This window comes from Mustela putorius, unplaced genomic scaffold (assembly GCF_011764305.1).
Source record: "Mustela putorius furo isolate JIRA1106 unplaced genomic scaffold, ASM1176430v1.1 tig00003845_pilon_pilon_pilon, whole genome shotgun sequence".
Classification (NCBI taxonomy): Eukaryota; Metazoa; Chordata; class Mammalia; order Carnivora; family Mustelidae; genus Mustela; species Mustela putorius.
The window spans coordinates 53,815,929-53,843,589 of record NW_025421998.1 but is presented as its reverse complement, the minus strand read 5'-3'; the positions used below and the strand labels follow the sequence as shown (position 1 = coordinate 53,843,589).

The 27,661-nt window shown below is 43.5% G+C and overlaps 1 protein-coding gene across 2 annotated transcripts in view; it reads left to right on the top strand.

The window, feature by feature from the left end:
• RAPGEF5 (Rap guanine nucleotide exchange factor 5) overlaps positions 1 to 27,661 on the top strand; it is a 223,277-nt gene that overhangs the window by 183,404 nt on the left and 12,212 nt on the right. For both annotated transcript variants that reach the window (XM_004743361.3, XM_013051672.2), the window contains exons 16-24: positions 726 to 804; positions 3,064 to 3,213; positions 6,943 to 7,040; positions 10,420 to 10,542; positions 12,443 to 12,621; positions 17,946 to 18,036; positions 20,190 to 20,240; positions 21,042 to 21,129; positions 26,960 to 27,024. In XM_004743361.3, coding sequence (XP_004743418.2) covers positions 726 to 804; positions 3,064 to 3,213; positions 6,943 to 7,040; positions 10,420 to 10,542; positions 12,443 to 12,621; positions 17,946 to 18,036; positions 20,190 to 20,240; positions 21,042 to 21,129; positions 26,960 to 27,024 — 924 coding nt within the window. The remainder of the gene's footprint in view (positions 1 to 725; positions 805 to 3,063; positions 3,214 to 6,942; positions 7,041 to 10,419; positions 10,543 to 12,442; positions 12,622 to 17,945; positions 18,037 to 20,189; positions 20,241 to 21,041; positions 21,130 to 26,959; positions 27,025 to 27,661) is intronic.

Below are 27,661 nucleotides of genomic sequence, written 5' to 3'. Positions count from 1 at the left end.
TGGAAACTCAGAGTTTCTCCAGTGTTCCCAGAGTGATATAAATTTTAATTTGAAACATTGATGTGAAAAAAAAAAAAAAAAAGAAGGAAAGAAAAAGAAATGCAGGCAAGAATCTTGACTGCAAGGGTAAGGAAGTCTCATAATGAGCAAAAGGTTTGTACTTTTCAACCCGACAAAAAGGGAAAGAAGGAGTGTGTTTCCTATTCACCTTGAAGGGGAAATGCACAATGAGATGTCAGGCACACGTTTTGTAGAAGCTCATCTATCAGGTGGATAATCATAATGAATAATGTACTTATTTCCCTTAAGCGAGTCCTGGTGCTACAGCAGAAGCGTGCAACCACCTAAAGTTGCTTTGTTCCAAAGCGTGGTTAATGTTGGGATATCCCTCTCTAGCGAAGAATCTGTGGGTGTTTGTGGTAGCCAGAGGTTCAAAATCAGGCCAATACTTTCCAGCATGTTGCAGGGAATAATTATAGGAGCTTTTTGCAATGCTCCTGGCTTTGGCCAAGGTCTGCTGTGTTGCTCAGCATCTTTACCTCCACATGCATGAATAGTGGTAACCCCCTACTTAGTCCTCTAAAATTGGATGGGTGGATTTCATATTTTAAAAAAATGAAAGAAAGAAAAATTGGCTAGCTCTTTTGGAACATGTTGTAAACAGCTGTGGTTTTCCAAAGGGCAGGAATGCATTCATTCATTGTTCTCTTTCTCGCTTCTCACAGAATAAAGCCCTTTTCCACCAATTCAGTCTTAAGGAGAACTGGCTCCAGCACAGAGGAACTGTGACTGAAACAGAGGAAAGTGAGTGTCGTTTTAACGAGGGTTTGGGGTAGGTGGAGTCGCAGTTAATCACCCTCATTCTCCAGCATTAACACATCAGCCCGCCTTGGAACATTTCCAGCCATCACAGCCCTGTGACCTGTGTCGAACACGTTCACACCCAATATGATGGTCGTTATTTTCTTGCTTCAAGTGTGGCCATTTTCTTCACCCTACACCAGTGTCTCAGGGGCCAAGGATGTTTCTGATTGGGAAGGGAGGAAAGAAAACTTGGAACAAGCACTTCTTGACTTTCTCAGGGAGAGGTGCAGCATTGCCGGGAAGGTACTCCCTGTTCCTCTTGGCTGCTTTCTCCCTTGATCGGTCAGCTCGCTGTCTGGGACTGACTGGAAAGCCCATTAAAGCCAATATGTGGGGCTTTGGTGGGGCAGTCCCTGAGATGAAGAGAAGAGACTCTTGGCAAGAAGACCAGAAGGACAGGAGTGTGGCCGAAATCCCCCTGCAAGACAGTGCTACGTGCCCAGACCTCCCACCCTCGGTCAGCACTCCCCAAAGCTCCCCGGTGACAGGGCTCGGACCCACTCTGAAGATGCTTGCCCAGTAGGGGTGGGGAAGGGTTGATAACCTTTAGCCCCATGAAGGTGCTTCCTTCTATGTTACTCCCTTGTACCAGAGAAGGAAATGACTTCCTTCTGTGTGCATAAAGGTTGAGTCGAGTGCAGAGCCTGGGGAAACACAACAATGGAAACATTCACGCTCTTGTGACTAGGAGGTTTCTCTTAGAGCCCACCTCTCCATCTGGGCTGAAATTCTAAGTGTGAACTCTTCCTGTCTGCTCTGCTTCTCACATACTTAAACAACAAAGTGTCACACCCAGGCTTCTGCTGCTACGCGGGATTTGTGGAAGCTGGGAAAGAAATGACCTTACCTCCTGATTCCTTAGTTGTTGACCCTCCAAGCTGATTTGTCTTCCAGTTGAACCAGATAATTTCCCAAGCTGAGTTACAAAAAGTGGAAGTGTTTCGAGACCCCTGGCCTCATTTTGTTTATCTGTTTACGAAGCGGGTTTTAAGCTTTCCTCATATTCAGTGGCTTGTGCACTGGATCTTGTCTTGCTCAAAAATTTGATTTTTCTGTGGAAGCAAAAAAGCTTTTGTTGCCTCTCACATGTCTGTGGACAACACATAAAACAACTGTTTGTTAGATGCTATTGTTTTAGTGACATACTGAACCAAACCAAGACCAAAATATTTTCCGTGCCTTCCGGTAATGTTTACTTTGAGGTTCCTACACATAAACTCATTTTTCTTTTGCCTCATCTGCCTTTCTGTGGGAAGCATTCCTGGGCTTATTTTTGGGGGGGCCATTTAAATTGCATGTAAGATTTCTCTAGGAACTGCGCTCCCCCTTTGTTTTTTTATTTTTTTGCAACATGACAGAGAAGAATATTATCTTTTTGAAAGAAGCTAGTATTTTATAATTCAAAGTAGCTATTGTAAGAAACAATATATCAGTTATCTCCACTGCTATTTAACAGATTCTGCTCTCAAATCAGGAAGAAAATCTTTTCCAGGACCCCAAGTCACCCTGGTAGTGATGATGTCCTAGTAATAATTATTTGCACTGCATACAACAAAAAGGATATTAAAAGGGCTAGAAATGTGCCTTTCCTTTGGAAACCAGACTCACCCACATCTTGATCAGGGACATCATTATTAAATGATCAAGATGCCTGAACACAGAAACCATGGCAAACGGGCAGATTTTTTTATATAAGCTTAAGAGAGCTCCAATAGCAAAATGTGATGTTCCTGATTGAATCAACAGTGACTGCCTGGAAATGGAGTATAAAATAAAAATTTATGAGTGAGATATTTTAATACAGTGCTTTGGGAAATCTCAGTAACCCTCAAAGAAGGAACTCAGAGCTATAAGTTATGTACGCTCCCCTGCACCCCATCCCCTGTGCCATGGTCAGGCTGTCTCCACCGTGAGCAGAGCACGTGGCTTTTGTAACATAGGTCTCTCATTCCAGTTTGGGAAGCCTAAATCCTTGGCGCACTGATTCACCAGCTTTCTAACCGCCTGTATCTCCCGCGTGGCCAAGCACCTATTTCTCTATGGATGCCCTCAGGCACCCGAGCGCAGACACAAATATGTAAATCAAGTTGTGTAAGTTTTACACTGAAGAGAATAGGCTGGTAGATGCCTTCATTTGGAAATGTCTGTACCTCAGGTCTCCAGTTCCCTGTTGACTAACGATTCTTGTGTTGTATGCAGTCTTTTGCCACGTGTACATAACGGAGCACTCCTATGTCAGTGTGAAGGCCAAAGTTTCCAGTACAGCACAGGAGATCCTGAAAGTTGTGGCAGAAAAGATCCAGCATGCAGAAGAGGAGCTGGCTCTGGTGGCTGTCACGTTCTCTGGGGGTAAACTGTTTTCTGTCCTGGAATATTAATCTTTCCCCGGGTCGCCTCTGAGAGGAGGAGAGTCGACATTTTTATAGAGTAAACGCACGGCTTGTCCCTTCTGGGTCCGCAGCTGGGTGACCACAGGAACAATAAGAAGCTGCCTGGCAGAGGCGTTTCCATGACAACAGCTGGATACTGTGGGATCCTGAATTTCCTCCCCAAGAACGGATAAAGGGCCATGCCAGTGTTTTGAAATATATTATAAAGCTTTTCATATTTTATACTCTAGATAAGCCTACTTTCATATTTAAATTAACTTGGGAAATTGCTAAAGGATGAAATTACTTTAGGAAGGAAAAAGAAAGACAGCCTTGAACTAGTCGTATTGCTGGCTGACAGTTTAATACTTAAAAAGACTCCCCGTTGAAGGAAATAAAAACTCCAATAAGCTGAAAGCTCGCAGGCTGTGTTCGTTCAGGTGGACGTGGGGAGTAAGGTCTAGTTATAGCTTTTCCTTCTGCTGGGCCTTATTTATCCTCAGAGAATGGTTTATTGTCTGTTTTGAATAAGATCACACAGATTACAAGCTGACACTATTGATCTACGTGACCTGAAAGGACCCCTTCGTTTTCACTGGGGCCTGTCAGATCTCAATGTTGCTGGCCTCCTTTTTGGCTTACAGTCTTTATTTAATATCTCATTAACCCTGAGAAAAATACAAAGAAAGTGACTTAGCATCAGTAGTTGAAAAATGGGAGTACTGTGTGAACCAGTCAACCAGAGATGGGGCGAGAGGGAAAGGGGGGAGCAGATAACCAGCGTTCCTGTTTACCCTTTGTTACCAGGCTAGGGGAAGGAGGAGAAGATCACCAAGAATTTAACTTGGTGTTAAAGCATTTCTGTGACAGAAGCAGGTAAAACCGTCCTATAAACTAGCAGATGACATATGCAAACCGCCTAGCCCCTCTCCCTGGGCCTCTCGAGAGTCCCTCCTCCCTCTCAAGGGGCCCTACTTGTGCATCCCATCAAAACATTATCTAGAGAAAAAGAGCAAAAGTGGAAGAAACATCTGGACTACATGAATTTTAATGTGTTGAATTTTTAATAAAATATTTCAGGCATTCCAGTTAGATACAATTAATGTGTATTATGTTTCATTTTAAGTGACCAAAAATATTAAGTGATTCTAAATAATATTACACTTCATCAAAACCATCATTTGCCTCTCAAGACAGTACCGTTACAGAAAGTCGTCATTGGGTCCCCACTGTGGAGGAGGAAGGACCCTGAGAGAACTTGGTAGCACACCTGAGACCCCCCCCTCTCCCTGGAGGCTGACTCCGAGTCAGCCCAGAGCCACGCTTGAACCTGGAGAGTAATGAGTAGCTGTTTTACTACTCAATATCTATTTGATGGCCATGAAATACCATTTTTACACTCTATTAAATTAGATTCATCAGGGAGGCCAATGTTGTTCTAATGTATATAGACCCATTGCTAATCTTCTGTAGAAATATCAGCTTATTTCTTGAATTATCCCACAGATTTGGATATGTGCCATCATTTCCCATCAATTAGTACTTTTATCTGTTAAGAACCTTTCTGCCCATAGCTTAATAACCTCCAAACAATAATGCTCTATGAAGAAAAAGAAGGAAAAAAAAGTGTTGAATGTATTCCTTGCTCTAGTTACCTAATTTTCAGTAAATAGTCTTTTAAATACTTCAAAATGAAATTACAGTGAGATCTACTCTTATTTTCTTTTTGTCAAAAAAAGTTTAAAGATATTGCGAATGTGGAAGGTTTTGTGGATTTTTCTAAAAGGACTGGGGCTGTTATCCTCATCGCTTTCAGTAGGTTTCTAGCTGTTTTATACCCAGAGTAGGTGTAATGTATGTAGTAACAGAAACCTACCTCTCTATAGTTTTTCAGAGTTTAAAATTCTATGAGCTTTAACTTTCAGAGTGTAGTGACAAACCTGAAAATAAGAAAAAAAAATATTTCCCAGAAAGTGGAAAAGTTACTCTCCGAAAGTCATGGCATTTTATTCTGTAGCAAGAGCAGAATGGCTCTCGTAAATTCTGATGTAGGGTAGACATGAGCACACACAGGGCTGCAAGAAATTGTAGCTAGAGAAAGAGGGAGGAGAGATGGAAGAACTTTGGAGCCCAGCCGTGTGGGACCATTTACCACACACGTCAACGGCCTGACATGAAAGTGCTATTGATCTTTATAATGCTGGGTCATAAAGAATATATTGGATTATCATTTGTGTACTCTGTATTAAGCAGAAATGTTCAAAACAAAATTTGGCCTTTGAACTGATTAAGTTATCTAGAAGAGGATACATGGAATATAGTATTCCCCAACCATGCTAGGTAGCTAAATGAAGCTGATTATGTTACAGTGCAATAAACTTGAGGGTTAGTTTAGTTTGGAGGAGGACATTTTTTTACAAAGAAGTCTATTGAGTTATAAGAGCACTCCAATGATGGTAGAAAAATGGCTGAGGGACAGGAATAATTTGTAACAAGGGAAATAGAAGAATACATGAAGAACACTCAGCTTTTCCAGTGATCCAGAAATTTAAAATAAACTGAGAAATCTATTTTTGGTTTTAGCTAAACAGCAAACTTACCACCAGGAATGATCAATGTTGGTTAATGTAAGAATTTGAAAGCAGTTTGGCAGTTTGTATCAAAATCTTTTAAAAAGTATTCATTCCCCTTTGACCTAGTAATTCCATTTCTGGGAATCTATTTATAAAAATCATGTATGAGCAGCCAACGATTTATGCATTAGGATGTTGACTTCAGCAGTATATATTATGGCTGCTGTAATAATAGATCCCATTTATCAAGCCCCTATTAAGTACCAGACCCTGTGCTAGTATTTGCATATATTTTGCCATCTCATTAGTATGACAAAAACATTGGAAACTATTAAATTGGTCAGCAATAGAGGAAAGATTACATGATGGTATAATGGACTGTTATGTAACCGGTTTAACATGATATACATAGTTAATTTTGACAAGTGGATAAGTGCTTATAATAAAATCAGAATATAAAACCACATATGGAATAACTACAAATGTATATGTAGGTATCCATACTAATTATGAAGCATATGTGTAAGTAATTGCAATTATATGTTGTAGTTGTGGATGTCGTTTACACACATTAACATCAAGAGCAGAATAAAAACATACCCAAATATTACCAACATTACCATCCTGTGGTTATCTGAGAGTGATGGGATTTTTTTTTTTTAAGATTTTATTTATTTATTTGACAGAGAGAGAGAATGCAAGCAGGGGAAGTGGCAGACAGAGAGAGAGGGAGACTCAGTTTCCCCGCTGAGCAAGGAGCCCAACATAGGGCTTGATTCCAGGACCCTGGGATCATGATCTGAGCCAAAGGCAGACTCTTAACCTACTGAGCCACCTGGGCAACCCCAAGTGATGGGATTATGAGTGACTTTTACTTTTTTCTCTAAACTGTTCTGTGTTCTAAAAAATGACTAAATATTACAAGAAGGCATTGCAATATCCACTCTGTGGATATTGAGCGGTGATGTCCATGGTACCATTGGTGCCATTGAACAGAGTATGCAGATCTGAATTAAATCTGCATTCTATTTGCTTTTAAATATTTTTCTTTGGCAATTTTCACTCTTTAGGTATACTGTGCATGCCTACTACTGTTCTCATGTTTCTAATTACTTTTTTTTTTTTTTTAAATAAAGAAAAGCATGAACTTCAGCCCAATGACTTGGCCAGCTCCAAATCCCTTGAAGCTTCGGGTCGGATATATGTCTACCGAAAAGACCTAGCTGACACTTTGGTAAGGACTTTTAGCCTTTACTTGAAACACAGATGGCAGACTAAAGTCATATTTTGTATGTTTTATAGTAAATGTTAGAAAAACACATCAAACTACTTCCTCCTCTAGCCAGCAATACACCTGGCAAGCAACACTGCCTTTGCAAATCAAAAACAGGTACACCTTGAAGAATCCTAAGCCTTCCTAGGTCAAAGCCTGCTTCTCTCGGGCCTCTGACATAGAGGATGTGAGAGAAGTGACCCCCCTGCCCATTAATCTTAATTCCATTCCTTTTTTGGTGGATATGAGGCGATCAGGCTGAGAAACGTACCCTGTGCAAATTTAGTGGGAAAGAGACTCTGTATTGTTTCCATCTCTCTAGTGCACTTTGAGTATACCGTTCACTGGAAGAAAGGGACAATTATCAGCCTTCCCCATGTAAAATCAGCTCATAACTATGGTCTATGGGATGCCAATGAGGAGTAAGAGTTGGAAGAAATGTAGAACCCGTGCTGTAAGTTACTTTCCATTTTAAGTGTAAGAACATTTACATCTAAGCAGATGACTTGTCATTATTACCTTCCTAAAAACCTCAGCCTTGTGGTTGCTTTCTGCCTGGTAGGATCAGGCCTCAGACCTATATCCATAAAGAGCAGGCCCTGCCAGATGGTGATGGTATCCTCGAGAGACACGGTCCTAGTCTGTTTCACGGAGCCAGTCACTGGCATGGTTCTTTCTAGGCGACTCCTGTTGTGTTTATAATTGAGGAATGTGTATACCACATGGGTTAACCAAAATTGCTTATGATAAAAATATTTTATGTAAAATCATCCACAAGTATCAACCTACCAGAATACTAATCTTTGTCACTTCTGGCACTTACCACCACTTAGGTGCTGGGTAATTTACCTACGGTATCTCATTTAACATTCCCAGTGACCCTGTGAAGTTCAGAGAGGCAGAGTCCCTTACTGTAGCTTCCAGCAGCCAAGGAAGGGGAAGTGCTAGGACTCCAGGCTAGGATTCCAATATTATTGGCCTCAGAAGGTCTTGCACATTCCTTTCATTTGTATGTGATGAGGGGGCAAAGCAGAGGGAAACCTGTCTGACTCCAGCCTCTCTGCTTTGGAGTGTCCTTCAGCAGGTCACAGGTCCCGTGTCTGTGCATGACATAATTCTGCCAGTGAACTGTTACCAGCCAGCATCCTTGAATAGACAGTGAGACTGTCTTGGCTTTAACCCTCCCTAGGGAGGAGGACAATCTACCCTCTGGCTTCCTTGGAGCTCCTGGGTGATGGTAGAGATTCACACTCTTGTCTTCCATGCCCTCCTTCCTCACGCTACCCACAGACTTCTTTTCAGTTCCCTGCTATGCACATCCCGTGCGCTCTCCGACCACCAACCAGGACCTGCTTCAGAAGAGCAGAAGGCAGGCCTGAGCAGTGTCCTAGTACAGGACATGGGGGCTCTGAAGTATGTTCCCGGATGAGCCAGGTGCCATCCTGCCCTCGAGTGTTTCCACCACCAGCTCTCCATGCTGCCTGAGAGTTCCCTGTTGGAGTCCTAGCTTTCAGTGTTTTATCTCCAAAAGATTGCTAGTTGAAATGGAATATTATTAAGGGCAGGAGAGATAACATGGGGAGCCACTGGGCCTCATTCCACTTATGTATAGATGAGTTGCTCTTCTCAGAAGGCAGGCGTTAGAGCCCTGGATAAAAGGGTAGAAAAATAGACCGTGTTTGTCGGAGAGGGCCATAGACAGCCTTGGGTACCCAGAAGGCAGTACCAGGGCAAGGGGTGCATTTAGGGAGAAAAAGCAGGAAAGGTAAAAAGCCAACTGAAAATATCCTTACATCTCCAAATTAGTGTGCAGAGATTTATGTCCGTCTTCCCAGCTCTTGGCTCTCCCGCTGAATGCCTGCAGAGTAGTGTGGCACCTGTCTGGTTCCAGACTAGTCAGGCCGCGAGAAACGTGAGCTTTCCTTCCCCCCCAACCCCACTCAGTACTTGCACACGCGTTATTTCAGTCTGCCCTCATTGAGCTCCCCTTGTGTCCCACCCGGGGCTACAGGGACAATTTGTACCTTGACCTGCCCTGAAAAAGTCTGTGGAGAAGCTCTGAGAAGGTGTTTTGTCATTTGGTTTTTGTTTTTTGTTTTTCTTCTTCAAGTTAGGAAACCTTTTTATAACAGTAAAACTTGTGAAATGCTAAGAATTTCACAGTTTTGAAAGAGGAATTGGGGGCACCAGGGTGGCTCAATCATTAAGCGTCTGCCTTTGGCTCGGGTCATGATCCCAGGGTCGTAGGATCTAGCCTGGCATTGGGCTCCCTGCTCAGCAGGAAGCCTGCTTCTCCCTCTCCCACTTCCCCTGTTTGTGTTCCCTCTCTCACTGTGTCTCTCTCTGTCAAATAAATAAATAAAATATTTAAAACAAACAAAAAAAACAACAAAAGAGGAATTAATATTTGGAACCTCTTCATCCTGTCATGTCATTTATTTTTGCGAAGTCCCATTGTTTTTTGTCCAAGTTATTAATAATTTTAATATCATTAACTACTCAAATCCAACCCTTCAAATGGGAGAATTTTTTTTCAAGTAAATGCTTAGCCAACATCAACTCAAACTCATAACCCCATACCATGTGCTCTACTGACTGAGCCAGCCAGATGCCCCTGGAGAATTTGTACTTTAATTAGAAAATATCAAATATTTTGAAAAGATGCCAGATAGTTTTTAATAAATTCAACAGTGACAAAATATTTAAAGTTTTGATGGAATTTAAGGAAGTGCCATTACCAGACTCGCCCCTCTTTGTATAGGTAAAGCAACAAATACTTGAAATAATCATCCACCATGGGACATAAATGAAGTAACTTTTATTTTTTATTTCTTGTTTAAATTTTTATCACTTCCCACAGGCATTTTAATAAAATTTGTAAGTGTGTGTCTGGGACGAGGCTCGTTAAACATATTTCCTGTGAAAACCATGTCTGTCTTTATTGAAGTACACCATGACATTTCTTTTGTTTGTTTTTATACTAACCTGCTGGCACACTAATTCTTACCAGAAGCCAAAGTGATTTCAGGGCTTTCGCTTTCATTACGCTGTCTGCTGGGGCAGTGTTTTATAATCAGATCTGTGGATGCGTGCATGTGTGGTGGGGGGAGGGGCAGGCTAACTCACTGAAGTATCATTGATCACATTCTACTGTTTCCAAGGCTGTTTCCCAAATTGATTGTAACTCACCAAAGATGAACGGACCAGGAAAAATATTAAGCGCACTCAGACAAGATTACTTTCCTAATCTGGGCTTCTAGTGGCTTTCTGTGGTCAGCCAGTTCAGTGCCAAACATTTGGGAATTACTGAGGATCCTTTTGCTTCTTTCTGTTGGTTTAGAACCCATTTGCAGAAAATGAGGAATCGCAGCAAAGATCGATGAGGATTTTGGGAATGAACACTTGGGATCTTGCTCTGGAATTAATGAATTTTGATTGGAGTCTCTTCAATTCAATTCACGAGGTAAGTAAGGAGTGAAAAGATAAAATAAATGCTAGTGCTATTTTAACTTTGCATTCTTTTTTTGAAAATAGATTAAATCATAGTTGAGATAGTTAAGATTTTATTTATTTATTTGACAGAGAGAGAGAGTGAGAGAGGGAACACAAGCAGGGGGAGTGGGAGAGGGAGAAGCGTGCTCCCCACTGAGCAGGGAGCCTGATGTGGGGCTGGATCCCAGGACCCCAGGATTATGACCCGAGCTGAAGGCAGATGCCTGATGACTAAGCCACCCAGCCACCCCTAACTTTGTATTTTTTTAAAAGAGTATTTGTACGTGACTCAGTTTTAAAAAGATCCATCATCTCATGCTGTAGTTCTGCGTAGGATGCCATAGCCCAAAAGATATTTGGGGACTTTAAATACATTAAATACAAACCTAGCAAAGTCAGACACGTGATCATGCTTTATGTGCTCCTAATATAATCATATGTGTACTGTAGTATAAAAGTGCTATATTTTTATATGTTTGAATACTTATGTATTTGCATAATTATGAAGATCTAATGGAATTGAAAAGCCATTTTACATTTGACAACTTTGATATTGATACTTTAATTTTTTTCCATAAAGTTCGTGGTCTTGTACAGAATCGTATTTATGCACGTACACATAGTCATTCTTTTCCTCTAGAACATTCTAAACATTTAGACTGTGCTGCAAGACTTAAAGTACTTTCTTGAAACTTTGGAGATAGACTTCAAATCTTTATGTCCATCACCCCTCCCTTGGAAGACAGCTTAAACATTTATAAAATGATAGAGTAGAGTAGGGACAAAATGCTATTGACAATTAAGGAGTAAATGTAGCCAGTGGAAGGGCTCACAGGAATCAGGAGATGAAAAATGAGACCTTTCTGTGCAACCGTGTGTTGCCTTTGCTTTGCCATGTAGTGACATTTTTCATTACAATCAGCCTTTCCTTCTGAAGAAACTCGTGCCCAACTCGGGGGCTTGAGTTCTCCTTTCAGTTTAAAGTGTCCTCCTCAGAAAAATGTCCTCCTCAGAAAAATGTCCTCCTCAGAAAAATGCCCACATTATAATCTAAATCCAAGCAAGTCGTGAACTCCTTCAAGCTAAACGATGTGCGTCTTACGAGATGTGACTGGAGCAGGCTGTGTCACTGCTTGTACTGCTTTCTTAGGGGAGCGGGGGACCCCTCCTGTGAAGTGCACACACCCTTTCATTTAAAAACACATCCCTTCTGTTGCTCTGCCTATGATCAGTCTGGATAAAGAGTGGCTGGTCTTGCTACATTTTGTAAATTTTGGACCTTTCCCTGATCTCACTGTCTTTCTGTTCATGATTTTACTCTGTCTTTTATCCATGGTTTTCAAAGAGCAGGTACCCAGACCAGCATCAGCAGCACCACCTGGGGGCTTGTTATAGATACGGGTTTAGGACCCACAGACTTATTGAAGGAGAAAATTCAGGGGCTGGGGCCCAGAGAGCTGCTGTAACAGGCCTCCAGGTGATCCTGATTCACTCTACAATCAGAGAACCCTCATGGAAAGAACCTACCTGTACTAGTAACAATCATTTCCACTTGCTTTTCCCAGTACACCAAGTTCAGGAAGTTTGGATTTGATTCAGCCTGTGATTTAAACTTCAGAACTTCTTAGAGTTTCATGTAAAACTGTGTCATCTGCACATTCTAAAAATAACATTTTTTTGTGAGGATTCTAAGTGAACATTATTTCACAAGGCATCTCTAACCCTGCGTTGTGTCCGGTTGGATCTATTGTTATGTTCTCATAACACATGATGAGAGTGGCCACCTGAGGCAGCTCTTAACCATGGACTGACTTCTGTATCAGCTTGTCTCTGCTAAAAATAAATGCTGGTGTGCACCTGTCTTCCTGCAGCAAGAGCTGATCTACTTCACATTTGGCCGACAAGGCAGTGGGGAGCACACGGCGAACCTCAGCCTTCTCCTGCAGAGATGCAATGAAGTCCAGCTCTGGGTGGCCACGGAGGTCCTGCTCTGCAGCCAGCTGGCCAAGCGAGTGCAGCTGCTGAAAAAATTCATCAAAATCGCTGCACAGTGAGTTTCCGATGGTGACTAATGCAGTTCTTCTGGTCTCCTTGAGAGAGTCCATTTTTTTCCCTTTGGGATGATAAGAGGGGTTAGGAGGTAAAAGTAAAATACAGAGTGAAGTGAGCAAATGATTGAAAAGGTCTGTTCTGGAATATTTATGTCTTTGCATGTGAGGGGGTTACACTTTGCCATCAGTGTCCATACCAGACTCAGGCCCTCTGCTCTGTGCTGCAGAATGAGTGAGCAGCCAGCACGCACATGCTCCGTCCCGCAGCTGACCTGTGGTGTGCCTGGGGAGCTACAGCAGGCAGGGAACACTGGGAAGATGACGTGAGGGGGGAGAATCCTTGCAAATTGGGTGCATTCTAGGATCCTATTCTTGGCTGCTTGATGCCCACTGTGTGGACTTTGCAAAATCCTCTGCAGGCCCAGCCCGGCTGGTCCCACCTGACCTCAGAGCCTCACCCTCTGGGCGCGCTCACGTCACAGCCGCTCCTACTGGCTGTCTGTCCCGGGCATGCCGTCCTCCAGGCCTGCACACGGCATTGTTGGCTCTGTCGAAATGACCACTTCCACTATGCAGATTGCTGCGTTCTTTAAGACCGAGGTCAAAAGTTACTTCCTTCTTGAAGCCCTCTCTGATTTTCGGATGCAGGGCTAACTACTCCCTACCCCCATGCTCCCTCACACACATGCTTATTCCCTTTTAACTTTTTCTTTTATTACATTTATTAAACTTCTCTGTTTGTATAGAATCCCTTCCCTTGCCTGTGTTAGCCTCCAGAGGACAAGGGCCATTACTAATCAAACATTGTACCTGATACGCCTGATGCAGAACTTAAACAGCAGTGACTCAGTAAAGGTTCATTGAATGACATTTTAGTAACTCGCTGAGAGCTTCCCTTAAAATGCCAGATTAGTATCCTGAGAGGGCTCTTGGGGACAGCCTCCCAACGGAAGCAGGCAGCAGGAGTCAGAATCTCTCCCAGTTCCTACTATTACCCATTTTATTTCTCCTTTGTCTTCCCGAGTAGTTTCTACGTCAAACAGTTTTGGTGTGTGCATCAGTGTAACACGTTCAGGAAACTATGAATAATCACTTATTACTGGTACGGATCCTTGCAGGGAAGTATGGATTTCCATGGGGAAACCAGACCGACCCTACGCCCAATCCATGCCTTTGAGGAGTTTGCAACCTGCTGGAGGGGATACTTGGATACCTCAGATGGCTAGCGTGCAAAATAGAACGGGGGGTGCCTTATTCTGAGATTGAATTCTCCTGGGGCTTTAGAGGGGGAAAAGCTCGTATGCCAATGATGTGGAAAAGAAGGATGGGAAACATTTGTGAAGGACGTAGCATTCGAGGCCGTATTTGAATTCTGGGGGGGAACTGGACAGATAAGAGTTCGGAAGTACGTACTGTCCGTGGAGGTGAACCTCCCTGGAGGAGGAGGCAGGCAGCATACGGTCAGGGAAAGGGACCTCATCTGCTTTCACCAGAATGGAGTGTTCTTTGTACAGAACTGTTGGGAGATTGATCTGCAAAGGAAGATAAAAGCAAATGGTGAAGGACGGTGCATTTCCGATCAAAGAGTTTAGGCTGAACTGAGGAGCTAGGGGTTCATTGCCTTTTTTGTGCAGGAGACTGTCAGGATCAGAGCTGTCCTTAGGAAGATTGATGGGAAGGTAGCACATCGACTAAACTGCAGGCAAAAAGACCCCCAGATGCAGGGCATGTCGTTTACCTAGCAAGAGATAACAAAAGTACCCAACCTGGTGTTTGGTGCGACTGGAAATGGAAGGTGAGAGATTCGGCAGATATTCCTAAATCTTGGATAGTTTTTATGGTGAATATTCCTTTTTCTTCTTCTTCTTCTTCTTCATTTGGCCAGTGCATTCCAAATGGCCTGTGAAATTCATAAAGGTGAGGCTCTTTTGGATCAAAAGCTTTCTTATAAATGCCAGTTACTTGGAGAAATGGGACATTAATGTCCCAAGGAGTAAAATGACACCACACAGCTTAGTTCCAGTATAAGATTATATCTATCCTCAGGGAAATGAAATATATTCACATCTTCTCCATATGGCCCCATGCTCTTGAATTATTTACTGTACTGGTCTTTCTATTCCTAGCCCATAGAGTAGAATGCCAACAGAAACATAAAGTTAAATTCCTCATAATCACACTAGTAGGAATAACCAAGGGAAAACAGTAATTTCCATGATCATGAAGTGTCTCCCCTGCCTAAGGCATCTATTTGCATATTCATGTTTCCTTCCTTCTCGCCCTCCCCACCCCCCACCTCTGTGGATTGAGTGGAGTTTATTTCCTCACACAGACAAAGGAGTGTTTGCTAAACCGGAATGTTTCAGTGTCAGTCTGTGCTTATCGTGGAATGAATGAACCTTGGTAACAAAGGATTCCAGACCGGATTGGTATCCAATATTTGTACTCTTATCAATTTGTCTTCTAGAGAAAGTATTTGTTCTTTTTATAGGTTCAGAAGTTAGTTATATGTGCTTTTTTTTTTTTAATTGTAAGTATGACTACAAAAGAGATCTGGGTTAGGAAAATTGTTTATGGAAGCTTAAAGATAAAAAGATGAGAATTCTGAGATTCCAGACAGATAAATGATACCAAATAAAAAGAGGTGTAATAAACCTTTTTAAAATGAATATTAATAAAACCATATCCCCAAAAAGTCTTGTTTTCAACGCCAGCAAATGCTGTCCGAAAGGCTTGCTGTATACTGGGTATTTGGGTGATGGGCAGAATATAAAAATGAATGGATATATCCTCTAGCTGTGAGGAACCTAATGTCTAGTGAAAAATCACAGGACCACGGGGCTTCCGTCCTGTAGTAAGTGGGAGGACCTGGGAGTCAGAGAGAGCCTCCCACAGAGGTGCTTGTGGCCTAGGGGCGGGATGGTTCTCCCCGACCACAGGAGCCTCTCCACAGAGGAACCTCCCATCAGCACACCAAGCCTTAGAGCTGCCTCATGTCTGTTCTGGCTGGGGAAGGAGGTGAGGAGACAGAAAGGGAAGCAGAGTCCAGGTAATAGATGCCTTTCGTCACTGATAATATACAAAAACAGTGGATTTTCTAAATCATTGACCCAGAGAAACATACCAAGTAGTGTCCACCAGGAGCAAGTTGGTAGAAAGCAGATAAAGGGGCCAGTTAGACTGAGTTTCCGGTCCCCTCACTGATCTGCAAGTCGCAGGCAGGGCCAGATGCCGGGCAAGGAAGACTCCGAGGGGTATAGCTCATGACTGTGGAGGCTCCGCGGTGAGGGGCCTCTGGGACAGTGTCTAGCCCAGATGCTTTGGACCCTCAGTGTGGAGGCAACAGTGCCTTTGCACATTCCACTCTTGGTGGGGATGGAGTTTGCCACATGCTCCCTGGTGGGGCCCTGTCTGCCCTGGAGCCCAGGCGCAGCTGTCCTTGGGCAGTGTGCAGCCCCCGAGGCTGGCCCTGGGAGCAGCTGTGTAGGGAGGACCTGCCAGGCACAGCCAACTATGTGTGTGACCTGGAAACAGCCCTATCCGTTCTCTTGTTTCTGAGCTAGATACTTTCCCCTACAGCCTGTGCCACCGGGAGGCCGCACCATTTTGGGGGACAGTTTTCAGTATGTGTCGAGAACATTTAACGTCGAGATAGCTTTGGACCAATCATGTCATGAATGACTGAATTTTAATTAGAAGCACCATAAATCCAGTTAAAAAGTATTATGCACGAAGATACTCTTTGTAGCCCTCTGTATTGAATTGAATTGAGAATATCCTGAATGTTAACAATAGGGGAATAAGTAAGCAAATCATGAAACGTTTTTGATGAAGTTGTACAGCCATTTATGATGGTAGTGGAGAATTCATAATACACACTCTAACACAGTATAACTGAAAAGGCAGGACTCGGGAGTTACACATCCACTGTCCCCAAGTTCCTCATGAGCCCAGTGGGGATGTGGTGGGACGGAGGGCGTTTGGCACAAGCTGGCACTTTTTCTGCCCCGGCTTGCTGTTGCTCACTTTCATATGACTTCATATTTATCATGTTAGAGGAATTCCTTAACTTTAAAAACTTGGCTCGGAGAAGTATTTTTTTGTTTGTTTGTTTGTTTGTTTTAAAAAAAAACACTGCAGATAAAGGAGTGTCTGGAACCCACAGGCTGCCCTGGCTGACCTGGGAGGCTAGGCCCCTTCCGCAGGCTTTGAAAACCAGTGGACTTTTGACCGATTAGATTGAAGGGCATGACTGACGTAATGCAGAACAGATCATCTCACAGAGTGAATGGAGCTCAATGTGATCTTATTTTGCATTTTATTTCCTCCTTTCTCCTCTAAATGAGAAATATGGAATGGGACCCCCACAACACATGCCATATTTTACATAGACCTATAGGACAGTGTCTGTATGGCGGATAGCGAAGAAAATTCATCTGAATGTTGAGGGAGGGGGAGCTTGAACCAGTGAGGGGAGAGGGGCTTGTCTGTCGAAGCGTAATGACAGCATCCTAGGTACAGAGAGATGGGACAAGAGAACTATTATAGTAGGAGTATGCTAGGGCGCCTGCGTAGGTCAGTTGGGTAAGTGCCTTCAGCTCAGGTCATCCTGGAGTCCCAGGATCGAGTCCCACATCAGGGGCTCCATGCTCAGCAGGGAGTCTGCTTCTCCCTCTGACCCTCCCCCTTCTCATTCTCTCTCTCTCTCCCCCAAATAAATAAATAAAATCTTTATTTAAAAAAGAGTATGCTATATTAAAAGAAACATGAATTGAAGAGTTTTCGGTTGAAATTGTAGATGCATCATCCAAAATAGATTTTTTATTAATTTTTAAAAAATATTTTATTTATTTATTTGTCAGAGAGAGAGAACACAAGCACGGGGACCAGCAGGCAGAGGCAAGAGAGAGAAGCAGGCTCCCCGCTGAGCAGGGAGCCTGATGCGGGACTCGATCCCAGGACCCCAGGATCATGACCTGAGCCAAAGGCAGACAGACACTTAACTGACTGAGCCACCCAGGGATCCCCAAAATAGATTTGTTTAAAAGGAGGAATCTTTTGAGGTGTCCAGAGGGTGTCGGAGCACAATCTTTTCCTAGACGGAATGTTTGGAATCTGTTACCTGGTGAGGAGCAGCAGAGCGGACACTGCCAAGCCCCCCCAACACACACACAAAGGCATTCAGTGTGTGTTGGCCTTGGAGTCCCATGCCACCCTGGACGTTGAACTCTGTGGCCTAGGAGAGCCTTTGCATCTTTATCTTTTGCAGCCATCTGGCAAAAGGATGTTGCTCCAAGTACCTTGTGCTTTCTTTATTCCGTAGCTGCAAAGCCCAGAGAAACCTGAATTCTTTCTTTGCTATCGTGATGGGTCTCAACACTGCTTCTGTGAGCCGGTTGTCGCAGACCTGGGAGGTGAGCCTTGGGGGTCTACATGGAAAGGGGGAGGGGAGGGATAAAGAAAACTGAATGGGAAATGTTCCCGTGAAAAGCCGTTCTTCAAAATCAATTTATTTGCATTGTTTAAATGAGGTAAGTACTACTAGGAAAGAAAAAAGTTAAAAATCTATGTGTCAGGTTGGACTGTTTTAATCAAATCATCTTCAGAATGGCTCTATTAGTTATATAAAATCCAATACAAGAAATACATATTTTCATACAGAGAACATACATATATGAAGGAGGTAAAAATTGTAAAATGCTCCACAGCTCGTTTTCTGCTTTGCTGCCGTGCTTGTGTGGTTCCAGTCCCATGCTGGTCCTTTCAGAAGTGGTGACAGGTGTCCAGAAGCAGATTTGCTGAGATGCTAATGGATGTAAGCTTCCAGGCCTCTGTCTTGCAGCCCCCAGCCCCCAGCAGTGTGTTCATGTGGATGATGTATATCTCTGTAAAATTTGCAGAAGTACAGTAGTTTTGTATTCTTATTTTTTAAAGAAGGCCCACAGTGTTCAGTTTCAGCCCCTCCCCAGTCTGGGCTCTGCCTGTGTCCCTGTTGCTCGGGGAAGGCTGCCTGCATTCTCAGATGGAGAGGCCCACTCAAGTCAACTCAAGTTCTGAGACACGGACTCAGCTCTTCCCACATAGGCCCTTAGAGTCTGTGTCTTAGAACTTGAGTCCCTGAGTGTGGCCAGACACAGGAAAGAGGGCTCCGGCCCTTCCCCTGGCCCCATCACCTGTCTTTGGGCTTCTATTTGTCTCCCTCTGTTCCTGTTGATGACTGGCTACCTCACTGCGTGCACCATTTCTCTCCCTCAGCCCTGCTCTTTCACCATCAAGCCTGCCCCCTGATGGCCCTGACCTGCGTGTGCTCGTGCGTTCTCCTTAGCGTCTCTGCGTCTCTCTAGTCCCCTCAGCCTCACTTCCTGTCACTACTCCATTCTCTCCGTGGCTCCCTATTCTCACTCCTGCAAGACAGGCCGACTCTCTTTTTTCTGACGTGAGATGTCAGCACAGGGCTCCGAGCAGTGTGCTGGGGTTTCACTTTCTTTGCATCAGGCGCCATTCTCCACTGGGAAGCACGGGGGTGACCTGAGGGTCAGGGTCAGTGCTCCTTAGAGGGGTGCCAAAGAAAAGGAAAGAAAGGCCTGCTTGCCCCGGTTAAGCAAACAAGACGTGCGTGCGCATCATAAGGTGAAAGGAAGCGATGCCACAGTCCATCAGAGCTGGAGGGACACTAATGGCCACCCAGGGTCGGAGGGGCATGGAATTTGAATTAAACCTGGAAAGAAGCCTCGATGTGTAGAAATTGAGAGGAGAAAGAGTTCAATTCAATTCAAATAGTGTGCATTTCGTGGGCATGTAGATGGCCTCCTATGGGCAGGGCCCTGAACATCTGTCCCATGGTGGATCCAGAATGGGCTGGACCAATTAGAACAGAGGATGTGGTGATGAAGGAGATACGGGACCAGTTCAGGCTGGACCCCAGGAGGGCAAGTGGAAACTCACCCCAAACCACCCAGCTGGAGCAGGGCAACGTGGGAATTCGAATTCAGACCCACTGACTACCCTGGAGAGCCTGTGTTTCCACCCTCTGTGACTTCCCATGCCACCTGCTGGTGGGGGTGGTCCTTGCAGCTCAGCTCTCCTGCCCATTGGCAGGCAGGCTGTGTCCGTTAGGGTTTTTATGGCCTTTCACCATTTAGCCCTCTGCTGTGAAATGCAGTTAGATCAATTCGACAAAAAATGCTAGCCAATATTACTATTTCCCACTCAGCAAGACGACGTAAGAAGACAAGAGCATTCGCCAAAGGTGGGATCTGGAACAGAAATCCTAGTCTGTATTAAAAAATCACCAGCGTGTGGAATGTCTAATCAGCTGGATTCCTGAGTCACGTAGCCATGACCTATTTTAAACTGTTTTTAGCAACATTCCCAAGGAGTGTCACATTAAGGAATGAGGAAGATTGCGTAGTGAGAAGCAGTCAGGGTAAACCAAAGGATAGAGGTGTTTGTGTTCAGATACGTGACATGTGGAAGTTTAGCTTAATAAACGTTGCCCCCTTGGTTCCTCTGAAAGTAACAGACTTCTTTGACCTTTCTTTTTTGTATTTTGTTTGTTTGATTTTAGAAAATCCCTGGGAAGTTTAAGAAACTTTTCTCTGAACTTGAAAGTTTAACAGTAAGTAGTGAGCCAAACGGGACTTACTCTTCAAATTAATTGATAGTGCCGAATTTCTGTTAGATTGCCTTGTTCATGACCCTCTACCGTGTCTGGTAGCTTAGACTAGATCACTCGTACCTGAAACTGTAGCTTTCCTTCCTACAGAAGGAAGAAGTTGACAGTAAATGCTTCTTCCTCTCCATGGAGAAAGGTAGTGAGAATGGTCCTTTTGACATGATTTGCAGAGTGCAGATTTTTAAGTATATAGTCCATTTCAACGTCTACAAAATTAATTGGTATAAATGGAAGGTGCAGTGTCTTATGCATGATTCTTTTTTCCTTTTTCTCCTTCGTACCATTTCTCAGGTTTAAATTTTTTAAAATGTCGAGTTGCTTTTCAGAACACAAGAAAACAGCGTTCTCTTATTTTTCTGTGCATTGTCCATGCATTATGAGGAAGGTTTTTCTTTGCATTGTACCTAACAAAAGACTTTGGGGTTACCTCGTGATAGAAATTATGCAGAGGAAACTGTGCTTAAAGAACCTATTTGAGGAAAATAATAAGGCAATCAAAAGGTGCCTCTCTTTTGCAGTCATTTCCTATTATTGTAAACCAATAAGTTGACTTTTATTCATTGCCTACATTTCCTGCCCTAATTTAGTGAGTTTATTCTCCTAGGAAACCTTTATCTACTTTGTTCTGAAGAAGAACCTCTTGATATCTAAATCATGTTCAAATTGTATAGCAAAAGTGGATTTAGAATTGTTTCTATAGCACATTGATTTTTCTTTCTCTTTGTAATCTGCTTGGTTCGGCAGGATCCTTCCCTGAATCACAAAGCCTACAGAGATGCATTCAAAAAGATGAAACCACCCAAAATCCCATTCATGCCCCTGTTGCTTAAAGGTAACAATTGTCTTTCCTTTATGCCATCCAATTCCATCCGCAGAAATGTATCCCTCTAACTGTACAGGGCCAAAAAAAGAGCAAGAGAGACTCTTAGTCTATTTCTTCAGAGTAATTTTGACATTGAGACCTAACCGTGTTTGTTTGAGATGGGTTTGCGAGTGCTCAGTTATTTCTGAGGTCACTGAAATACTTAATTGTTTCAGAGAGATACCAAAGCATTTTCACCTGACTCACAGAACTTGGCACTGGACACCAGTGCTTTTATTTTGCTCTGCTCTCAAGTGCAGGCTTACTTTCTTGGAGTTGACCATCCACTTACTTCAGCCAGGCTGGGAGAAAAAACCCAGAGAGAGATCACACTCCGAGTTTGCAGCTTAAATTTTGGAGCGCTAACTGCCAGGCTGCTGCTGTGTGAGAAGTACCTATGGTCAACCCCCTGGCAGTAAAGTCTGTGACTGGGGGAGAAGGTGCTGTCTTTCTAGGAGTGGCATTCAGGAGAGTATGTGACAGCTGCAAGCTGGTCCGCTGACTTTTCTTCTGAAGAGCCCCAAATAATTCATCCCGAAACACGTTAGTTAAATTCGCTAGTGAGATCTCAGTAGTCTCTTTCAAACCAAGAGGGTTCATTCAAAGGAAGTTCTTTTGAATCTGGCCTGTGCTACTAATATTCAGTATATACCCTACCTATGTGCTTTCCAGGAAAAAGGGATTTGGTCTTTGTTTTTGGAGCCATATTTTAATACTTTCCAAGGGGTTTTATAGGAAGACTTTATTATGTAGCCTTCGCCTTTCAGAGGCTTGTATTTTCTGCTGGGTCTGGCCCCAGTGACTAAACTCCGACATACTATTCTGGAAATGGGCTGCCTGGAAACCGGATTGCTGGAGGGCCCTGCCATTCTCCTCCCAGCCCACCCCAACCCCATCACTGCCCCCACTGGCAAAGACGCCTGTATTCCCTCCTCAGCCTCTCTCCAGAACAGGCAGAGCTTGCAGAATCACTGAGAGGCTCTGAGCCCACCACTCCTCAACCACTCTGCATCTCGTACAAAGCAAGAATCTTCCTGAAACAATACTCTGTTAGCACAACTGAGGCATGCAGATGCTTCGTTCAAACTGACAAGATTCTGCTAAATGTAAATGGATGGAATAGGGAGAGATTGTAATGCCAAAATAACAATTTAAAGGTTTATTCAGGCTTACAGTTTTTATTTGCAAAAGGAAACGGTCTCCTGTGGAGAGTGGGGGGCGGCAGGTGGAAAGTAACAGAATCCTTTAGACACAAGTGGGAAACAGGAAATGAGGACAGATCTGGGAGAGAAACGAATCTTAAGCAGAAAAAATTTTGAGAAAAAAGTTTTTAGGTAATAAGAAATTAGTTGACAGTGTCCCTTTAGCTTAATTAGATATGAGCAGTGCTTTTTGCTGAATGTTTGTGATTTTCCCCAAAAAATATTTAACGCAGTCAAGTGTCTCAGACTTACATCTTAGCTTGGATGCAATTTTCTGCTCTACTGAGTTTATCTAGACCTCTTTGTTGGCAGCAAAACAAATTTCCCTTTTTTCTCTGCAAATACATTCACTCTAGTAAATTAAACATTTTTTTTCTTTTTTTCATTAGAAGCTTTCTTGAGTTTAAGCACTTAGTTTTCTTTTTCAAATATTTTGTCATTATAAAAATAAACATCATTACACTTTATTGTTTCAAATTACCATTTTTATCTGAAATAATTTCCAAAGGAATATAGGGTGAAAATTTAAAATATGTGTATATCATGCCTAAAACAAAACATTTTGGAAAAAAAAACAAACGTCAATTTGGGGATTTTTTTAATTGCAAAATTTTTTTAAAGTTGAGATAAACTACTTTAGAACAACCAGCCTTTTAGTGAAAACTCACCCCTCTCCCCCTTGTTCCTCCCACTTTGGGTTGCTATTAGAGAAAAAGGACCAAATTGAACTCCTTGGGTGTTACAAAGGATTAGGCCTCCCGTGTTTCCTTTTGTGAGCCGGTCAGTTCCCAGTAAGCATGCAGATTACCAAGTGAGCACTTAACCTCAGGGTCCTTCTTCATCAACTTTCCTGTTGAATTCTTGCCTTTTGATCCATCCCCCCACCCCCATAAACCCCCTACCCCCCGCTGTGGTGTGGAATCCATTCAGAAAGTGGATGAATGGGAAACCCTAAATAAGTGTAGGGGCAAGGATCCCGCTCAGCTAGAGTCAGAAGCAGCCCAGCAGTGTGTATCATGCGGTGTTTGGGGAGCCGGTAGTCCTTTCCAGCAGAGTGACTATCAACAGGTGTGGGAGTGTGAACTGAGGTCCTCTAGGGGGTTGTGTGTGTATCTCAGAGCCAGGATGATGACTGCAGATTTGCAGGGGCTTTTAAATCAAAGGAATGTTAGGGTGCTTGTACATTTCTTCCTCCTCTTACTTGTCATCTCCAAATGGAGCCGTTTCCTCCAGTAGTTCTATTATATGAAGTGTTTGGAGAATGTTTGAGTGTCTTCAGATGAACAGCGCTCATTTCCTGCACTCTGCTTGCTGGGTTCCCTGAAGTGCTTCACAACCCCAGACTTAACGTTCTGAGAGTCCAGGTCTCTCTCTCTTTCTTTGTCTCTTTTCTTTTTTTCTTTCTCTTTCTCTCTCTCCCCCTCCCTCCCTTCCTTCCACTTACTGGTTTATCTTCCTCCTACCTTCCTACCTTCCTCTTCACACACCTGCCATTCACCTGCATCAAACCCTTCAGCCCCTTGAACCCCCTTCTGGGTGGCAGCCCTTTCCAGCCTCTCTCCCCCCACCTGGCCAAATGCACCTTCCCTCCTTTATTCTCAGGCCAGCATGAGCCTGGCCTCCAAGCCACTGGGATTAAGTGAGACCACCCAAGAAGACAAGAGACCTCAGGCTGGAGGGAAGAGAGGGAGCCACCAAGGGAAGACGTGGAAAGTTGCTGACATGCTCCCTGTGCCATAAATCTGGCAAGGCGGCTCTGATGGGTTTAAGAAATGCCCAAGTCTGTTCAGCTCGAGCTCCTGGAGAGATACAGTGGTGAGAGGAACCAGGCTCCCTGGGTTTGAATCCCGGCTGGGACGAGCAGAGTTGTCATCGTGAGCCAGAAGTGCATGGTCTTTGGCCCACAGTTTCTTCACACTCTGTCCTGCTGGGGCTATACCTTACAGTCTTTTGTTAATGCTCTTAATACAGATAAGGGCCCTTATTGTCATGAGTCCTTGTCATTATCCTTGGGAACACGGTGAGAGGATGACAATAATGTGACACTGGGGAAATGGACCAAGGGATTCAGAGAGGGCGTTTGTGACCTGAGGTCTCAGGGAGTTAGGGGAAGCTAGGCTTTTAGGTGGTGTGTGGTGTAGATAGGTGCACATGGCGTTTATTTGTCACACCAAAAAGGTAAGAGCTAACTGCATTGACGAGTGTCTTCTAAGTTTTTCTAAAGAGATTTATTTATTTTAGAGAGAAAAAGTGCACAAGTTGGGGAGGGACAACGGGAGAGAGAGAATCCTGAAGCCGACTCCCGCTGAGCAGGGGGCCTGACAGAGGGCTCCATCCCAGCACCTGGGATCATGACCTCAGCTGAAACCAAGTCTGCCGCTTAACCAACTGAGCCATCCAGGCACCCCACGATCTTTTTATTTTTTAAGTAATCTTTACACGCAATGTGGGGCTCAAATGTAAAACGCTGAGGTCAAGAGTTGCATGCCCTTCTGACTGAGTCAGCCAGGTGACCCAGGACTACTGTCTTCTAAATATTGTGACATAGAATGAAAGCTTGTAGTTCTTTTTTTGAAAGCAAAGTCTTGAAAGATAATAAAATAACCAGAGAGTTTGTCAGATGACCGTATAATTGTGAATCGTTTTCCTGTTAGAACATCGTTTTAAAAGAAGGGGGAAAATCCTAGGAAATCTTTGCAGTCAGTACTGGAAGCTGTATGTAAGGGATGGCTTGAGGAAAGATTTTTATCAGGGTATCCTGTAACTATGTAACTCGTGTCGCCCCCTCGTGGGCCATCAAAGCTCAGCAGCCAAATGCATCCTAGGCAGGTTTCCAGAGCACCTAGCTCATAATTGCCCCTCAGGGACCCCCAGAATGAAAGTCTTGATTAGATGCAAATGCTTTCTCTTTCTATTTATAGGAATCTAAGGCTGTTCTTTTCCCTCTTTTATGTCAGCTTACTTTATAAGGATTTTATTTATTTATCTGTCAGAGAGAGAGGGAGAGAGAGCGAACACAGGCAGACAGAGAGGCAGGCAGAGGCAGAGGGAGAAGCAGGCTCCCTGCTGAGCAAGGATCCCGATGTGGGACTTGATCCCAGGACACTGGGATCATGACCTGAGCCGAAGGCAGCTGCTTAACCAACTGAGCCACCCAGGCGTCCCTAGCTTTGAAATTCTTAAGTTGAAAACTAACCCCGAAAAATTCAGCAACATCCTTACTTTTTGAGTGTTGAATACTTTTTGGGAAATTGTTGCTCATAACAATCAATTACCCAGGAGGCTTTCAGGAGTCCTTTTTTACTCTGATTGAACGTCCCTATCAATGCCAAGAATCATTCTGACATTGGGACGCTTGGGTGGGTTAACCCACTGAGCCACCCAAGCGTCCCAATGTCAGCTTACTTTAACATGGTAGTTTTCATTTGGTTTGCCCTCCACTTTTGCTTTTTGTTTTTAATTCTTTTTTCTAAGATTTTTATTTATTTGACAGAGAGACAGAGCACACAAGCAGGGGGAAGCCACAGGCAGAGGGAGAGGGGAAACAGGCTCCCCGCTGAGCAGGGAACCCAACGTGGGGCTCAATCCCAGGACCGCGGGATCATGATCGGGGCTGAAAACAGACGCCCCACTGACTGAGCCACCAAGGCATCTCTGCCCTCCACATTTGTGATCTAACATGATTATTTGCAGGCTTTTTAAACCGTAATATATTTCTTATTTTGATTCCTGTTTTAGAGGATTCCCTTAGTGCTCAGTCGTGGACCCTGTGATGTGAGTTTTTATGAGTCACTGCTCATTGAGCTTCAGCTGCTATCTTTATTTTAAATGATTCCCAAATCCCTTTCTCTTGAAGAGGGACTCCTGGGTTTTTCAGTTCTGATTTTTGGTTTTTGATTTTTGTTTGTTTGTTTGTTTGTTTGTTTTTGCATCCAAAGGAGATTTTTGCTTGAGTATCTTCTATCACTTTAAATGCAGTGAGGCTCAAACCAAGTGTAACTTCCCCTGCCTCTGAAAATGTACTTTCATCCTACTTTCCTTGTGTTCTTTTTGTCAGTGATGCTTTTTTGCACCCATCAAGGAGGGCCAGAAACTCTGACATTTTCTGGCTTATCCCTTTCTGATACACAATTGGGCACTGGTTTTTGGAACCAAAAATCTAAATTGAAACATCTGCATCTGGATCCACTAACATTTTAGGTAAAACAGGCCCCATACACTTGGCCAGGAATTGTTAAAAAGCAAACACAAAGATATTAAAACTCTTCTGTTTCTGGCTATGTAGTTCTTTCCTGCTCAATGTTCTGGCCTAAAAATTAGTGGGCTGGTTAAGTTATACTAGTTAAGTTGAGGTCAGGCTCTTCACTGTGTACATAATATATCATTGCATATGTTCGTTTATGTTCTCTTCCCACACTCACAAACACAAATTATGCCTTTTCATATCGAATACCATATAGATTCAATTCCAGGTTGCCTCATCAAATTTATGGAATAATGCACAATGTTTAAGAAAAATTAATAAGTTGTATTGCATCTAGACCTCCTTAGCCCTGACTCATTCCTAACAGCACATATATCTTGTTTTTAATTTTCAGATGTAACATTTATTCATGAAGGAAATAAAACATTTTTGGATAATCTCGTCAATTTTGAAAAACTGGTATGTAAATTTCATTATTTCTCCCCTTTCCCTTCTGTAAGGAAAGTGTATGCTTTTGTTTCTTGCTCCAAGAAACAAATGATTTAAGTACTTTTCTCCTTTGAAATCACGGTGGTTTGCAGGAGCTCGTTTGCTGCATGTTATGCATTGTCACGAAAATGTATTCCAGTTAAAAATGGGGGTGCTCACAAGACTCGCAAAGTATATGAAAACCTGCTTCTTGGGCTTGAAAATGGGACTTCATTACGTTTCTGTCAGAGGTGGAAGGTGTGTTACTGAACCAGAAGTAAAACCGTAAGGTTCTGTCAAGAGGAATTTTGCATGCAGGAGGCTAAGCCTGACTGCCTGAAAGGCATCGCTCCGTGTCTCAGTGTACACGGCTCCCGAGGCTCAGGAGGAAGCTTCTGGGGAGGTGTGTTTGTCTCCAGTGCTCCCCACTCGGATATGAAGGTGGAATTGGGAGCGTGTGAGTGTGAGGGCAGGTTGCATGTCTCTGCCAGCCCTTGAACGGTGCACAACTGTGGAGGCTGCAGCGCTGGCATAGGGCCCTCCCTGCTCACCAGTGAAAGGTTCCTAGTTAGTCCCTTCCTGCAAGTTACCAGAAGGCCTCTTGCTGAATTATTTCTAGGACCTTCCC